At 48.8% G+C, this 5,680-nt stretch overlaps 1 protein-coding gene across 1 annotated transcript in view; it reads left to right on the top strand.

Annotated features, from left to right (window-relative positions):
• Positions 1 to 5,680, top strand: part of GAB2 (GRB2 associated binding protein 2) — a 47,780-nt gene that overhangs the window by 27,976 nt on the left and 14,124 nt on the right. The window contains exons 2-3 of the mRNA XM_018565714.1: positions 167 to 407; positions 1,673 to 2,238. Of these exons, the coding sequence (XP_018421216.1) occupies positions 167 to 407; positions 1,673 to 2,238 (807 nt within the window). The remainder of the gene's footprint in view (positions 1 to 166; positions 408 to 1,672; positions 2,239 to 5,680) is intronic.

Below are 5,680 nucleotides of genomic sequence, written 5' to 3' on the forward strand. Positions count from 1 at the left end.
TTATGTTGTCTGTTTTTTAGGTGGAAATGTTAGGGTTACCGAAATGATCGGACTTTATTCTATAAGATAAAGGGACCCCTGTTCAAATTTTGTACCAGTTCACCCAATTTTTTTCTATTTGCCTGTGTTAGATGACTAACCTGTATTCTTCACTATGTCCCTGCAGATTCATTGAGAAACCTGCAATCGGTGAACCACGGTCCTCGTTCTTCACCTGCCGAATTCAGCAACACCCACCACCTCCTCAGGGAACGCAAGTCGTCCGCCCCCTCCCATTCCAGCCAGCCTACCCTGTTCACCTTCGAACACCCTTCCAATCACATTCACCAGACAACCTTATCTGCCAGCGCTCCCCAGGATTACCTCTTCCTACACCAATGTATGAGCCGCAAAGCCGAAAATATGAGGTGAGCTCCTTATCTCTTGATGTATCGTGTGACCCCATTCTGTCATTCAGGATATCTAGTTCATGGTTCACCTAGACAAAGCCAATGGATGGTACAAAAGGGTTGCCAAACCTGGAGCCAACCGTCTCTTTAGAAAGTCCCATCCCGCCACTGCCACCGTTCATTTTGCTGGAAAGTCCACTGTGCAGTAAAAAGTCTTAAAGTATATCTAAAACCAATGTAAACTAGAACACTGTCTGTCCTAACAAAGGGTAAAAGATTGAGAAACTTGGCTTCTTGCATTGTATGTAATGAGGTCAGTCTGTTCCCCTTCATCATGGGGACAGACTCAATTTGAAATTGTTCAGAGTAGCTTGCGGTCTGCCCAAAGGCCTCCTCCAAAGAATCATCTACAAGGTAAGATATATTATTTTTACATATTGTTATGTGTGTTGCGTGGTAACACATAACAAACATACAGTGGGGTGTTCTCAAATTTGACTGCGTACATGAACATACACTTTAAGCCAATGCAAATACAGACTTTCCACAAGTCGTAATTTGCATAGGAAGGTCTGCATGGTCTGGAAGTTCTGTGCAGGTTTATTTTTCATATGATAGAGATCAGGGACGTGTGGTCAGGGGAAGCAGGTGAGGCAGAGCCTCACCTAGTATCATGGAGTAAAAAGCTGTCAGCTTCACGTCTGAAGCTGACAGCTTTTTCTCCATTCAGATTGGCTTCTATCAGGTTACACAGCAGGGAGCCATTGGTCCAAGCTGTCCAATCAAAAAAAACAAAACACTGAGGCCATCGATCTCAATGCCTCAGCAGTGACGAGCAAGTGAGGGACAGGAAGGCTCCTCCCTGTCTCCTCCCTTTCTCCTTCACACTAGCTTGGGGACCAGGTTGGGGGCGGGGGTCTGCCGGCAGGGGTGGAGCTGGACGTGCTGGGGCAAGGTTGGGGAATGCCTCACCCGGAACCAGGGGTACCGCACGTCACTGATAGAGATGCAGTTTGGTATATTACGCAGCATTGGCGGGGCCGGCCTGAGGGATAAGCAGAAGAAGCTACTGCCTTGGGCAGTTCAGTGGGATGAGGGGTGCCAAAAGGGTAGAACCAACCACAGCTTATAGGGGGTAGGGGTGCACTTTAGCTTTTTTGCTTTGGGTGCTAGCAGTTACTTCATTTTACATAACTTTATTCATACTACACGTTTGCTTCAAAGCTGAATTGTTTTCTTATAGAAATGTATGGGTTTTAATATTTTGATTGACTCTGTTCCAGAAGTGCCAGCTTCTCCCAAGCCACCAGATCCTCCTTCTTCATGCGTAGTGATACGGCTGTGCAGAAGTTGGCCCAGGGATACGGACACTGCATGAACGGGGTCAGCGGCCAGGTCCATGGCTTCTATAGTTTACCAAAGCCGAGTCGGCTCAATTCCGAGCTCAGAGACAGTGCCTACGACCTCCCGCGGAGCTTCGGCTCAGACACTCCAACCAAGTCGAGCCTCACCGGGCTGGAATCTGAAAACGAGGACGTTTACACCTACAAAACACCTAGCAACGCCCTTTGTAAAGAGTTTAGCGACCTTTCGACGGACTCGTGTGACCTTCCCGGGACGCCGCTTTCCGTTTATCAAATCCCAAGAACTTTCACCTTGGACAAGAATCACAATGCTTTGGCGTCCAATGACTTCCATAATGCTCCTCCTCCGAGGCCCCCCAAGCCGGGGCAGCCGGAGACCCGCTGGGGAAGTCCTCAGCAGCATAACGGGGACAGTATTGGTGTTGTTTCCGTCAACATTCCGAGGAGGAACACCTTACCAGCCATGGAGAATCGACGCCATCGAGGTAAGAACCATGTTTATGCACATTTGGGTTGTTACCGAATAGCAAGCAGGCCTTCCGCAAGACAGGTTTTTGGGCCCCCCTGTGTACCAACTTGCCAATTAAAAAGACATCCACTGTGTTTTGAAAAACAGCTAGTCAGAAATAAGTCTGCATGACAGTGAGAGGGATCCCGGCTCCAATTTGACTCATTTCTAGTAAAAATTGACCCACTAAGTCCCTGAGGGCCCTTGTGCAGTCTCAAGGTTTGTCACCTTGAAAAATGGGTCTGCGTACTCTCAAAACTTTGTGCTTTTTCTGATATGGAACTTCAGCAAATGGTCATCTTGGAAGTTCAGTTGCAGTGCCGGTCTTTTTCTAAGTTGGGATCTACACAGTGTCGCCATTTGGCCAACCATCCACCCCTACAGATGGGTTATAGAGGTTTGTGTGGTGTGGTTTGATGTACTGCATATACAAGTGATATGCCAGGTTATTACCTTGCATCGCCAACCCCCTGCAGCAATTTTAATGCTCAATTATTATTATTATACAGAATTTATATAGCGCCAACAGTTTGCGCAGCGCTTTACAATATAAGGAAGACATTACAATTCAAGACAAGATGGTAAGAAGGAGGATCTGGTGGCTTACAGTCTAAAAGGGAGTGGGAAATGACACATGATGAGATAGCTGTGTGGGGATGAATTGTTTGAGAATGTGATGGTTGAGTGGTTAGGTTGATGTGGGATAAGCTTCCCTGAAGAGATGAGTCTTAAGGGTTTGCCTATTATTAATGTTGCCAGTTTGACAGATTGGAAAGAACTACAAGAAAGGGCAGAATTCACTTCTTTAGGTCTTCCTTGTGCAATCACAGCAGATTTTTTTTTTAGAGCACCAATTTGTAGCACCTTCAGAATCTCTCTCCTTAAGGACCCATTTAAAAATCTTCCACCCAGCTATATGCTGAGCAAATGCCGTTCACACGGCTTCCCGCAACTAGATGGAGCCGAGGAGCGTAGGAAATGCTATGTTCATGAGCTCCATCTAGTGGCCATTTTGTTTGTGCGGGAATGCCATTCGCAGAGCATCCCTGCCGCTAGATGGAGCAGAGGAAATTTATATTGCAATTATGTGTAAAATAATGTGTCAGCAGCAGTGAAAGTGAATCCTATAATCACTCTCTGTCTTGAGATTTCAGAGAGTGATTATAGGGTAGGAAATTCTATCCTCCGTGGCTCCATCACATGGCGGGAATGCTGTGTGAACATTTATGAATCAGCCCCTTGGTGGTTGTTTCCAGGAAAATACATTGCAGTCAATAGCTACAGAATCAGCAGTCATAGTAGCTGCTCCTATTATCCAGTCCAGCTACCGATGACCCTGGCACACCAGTAATTTGTAGCTGGATAGATAATCACCTACATCAGAGACAATGTATCCAGCTACATATCACCAGTGAGATACATCACTGCTACAGTCCTCTGCTACAAAGTTGCTAGTGTGACATGACCTTAGTCTCTCTCTTCCTGCCTAATTCTTTCCCACGCTTCTGAACAATGAAGAGTTAAGTTAACCCTCACTTAAAGGAGAACTATGGGGGGTCAGTGTTTTTCCCCATAGTTCTCCTTAGGGTAATGGGAGGACACAAACTAGTGTCCTCCCGTTACCCTAAGCTCAGTATACCGCGAGCTACAGCTCACGGTATACTGAGACGCCGCAGCCGGAGCGGATCCCGACATCGATGTCGAGATCCGCCCAGCTGCGTGAGTGACAGCTGGCTCTGCCTATCTAGAGGCAGAGCCAGCTGTGCCCGCCCCCTCCCCCGTCCGTTCCGCCAGTCAGCGCTGGCGGATCGGAGTGGGGAGGGGGGAATCCAGCCCCTCCCCTGTCACGGCAGAGAGCGGTGACAGGATCGAGAGGTGAGCGAACGCCGGTATGTGTTCGCTCACCTCCCGATCTACTGAGCCGACCTGTGACAGTCTCATTGTCACAGGTCGGCTAGAACTATGAGGTGAGTGAAAAGCACTCACCTCATAGTTCTCCTTTAATTCTCCTTCTGCTGCTTATTATCTTTAATTAAAGGAGAACTATGAGGGGGGGGAGGGGTGCTTTTCACTCACCTCATAGTTCTAGCCGACCTGTGACAATGAGACTGTCACAGGTCGGCTCAGTAGATCGGGAGGTGAGCGAACACATACTGGGTTCGCTCGCCTCTCGATCCTGTCACGGCTCTCTGCCGTGACAGGGGAGGGGCTGGATTCCCCCCTCCCCGCTCCGATCCGCCAGCGCTGACTGGCGGAACGAACGGGGGAGATAGGCAGAGCCAGCTGTCACTCACGCAGCTGGGCGGATCCCGTCAGCTAAGTCGTGATCCGCTCCGGCTGCGACGTCTCAGTATACCGTGAGCTGTAGCTCGCGATATACTGAGCTTAGGGTAACGGGAGGACGCTAGTTTGTGTCCTCCCGTTACCCTAAGGAGAACTATGGGGAAAAACACTGACCCCCCATAGTTCTCCTTTAAGCTTGGTTCCCCCTGTGTTTTCCTGCAGTTTTCCTGCATTATGTGCTGCATTGTTGGGTTTGGTGATCCAAAGAAATCTGAAGTAAAGCTGAGGTTGTCGTAGGCGGGGGGGTTACCATGTGTCAGAAACGCACCCAAAAAAAGTTACATGCATTTTGAAGCACTGCTATTGTTATCAATAGGGCTTACTATGCATGTTGATGCACTGATAAAAGAGACCTGCACTTTTTTGGCCAACACATGTCAACACAGTGCACAGATATGAGCTAGCAGCATTATAATCAGTTGCAAAGCTCAGGGCCAGATTAACATAGCGCCAGCTCCAAGACCACCACTGAAAATAGTCCCGGCCAGCCCGGACCACCTTGGTTATGCCCAATGGCAATCTGGGCCGGCCAGGCTGAACACAATTAAGCAGAGGCACCAGCGGCTCTCTAATCACCGAGGAGGCCCCAGGAGCGAGCAGCCGCCTAATTGGAGAGCCGCCTCTGCTGCTTATTATCTGACCAACCAACAGCACCAGGCCCATGATGCTCCTAATCCGGCCCCGGCAGAGCTGTGTGCATGCGTTGAGGTGCTTTCAGTAATGGATGTTAAAGCACAGGTGTGAAAAGGGCCTTGCTCTGCATTCGTGTGTTTGCATTAACGTGTATTATGCTGCATGTTGATGTGCATTGCATTAAAGCAGCCCGTTCATGGGAAAAGGCTGCCTAAGGTGCCAAAACGCACCATAAAAGGTGCCTGGACTATTTTCTATAACTTAACCCCTTCGTGACTGACGACGTACAGTGTACGTCGCCAGCATCGGGGCTGTTTAAACAGACTCCCGGCGACTTTTGCCGCCGGGACTCTGTTTAAACTTGTAGAGCCGACTGTCGGCTTTACAACAGAAGCGATCCTGGCGACTTACCTGTCGCCAAATCGCTTCTGCGTCCCGAAGAA

The sequence above is a fragment of the Nanorana parkeri genome, unplaced genomic scaffold (assembly GCF_000935625.1).
Source record: "Nanorana parkeri isolate BGI_ZX_2015 unplaced genomic scaffold, ASM93562v1 scaffold879, whole genome shotgun sequence".
NCBI lineage: Eukaryota > Metazoa > Chordata > Amphibia > Anura > Dicroglossidae > Nanorana > Nanorana parkeri.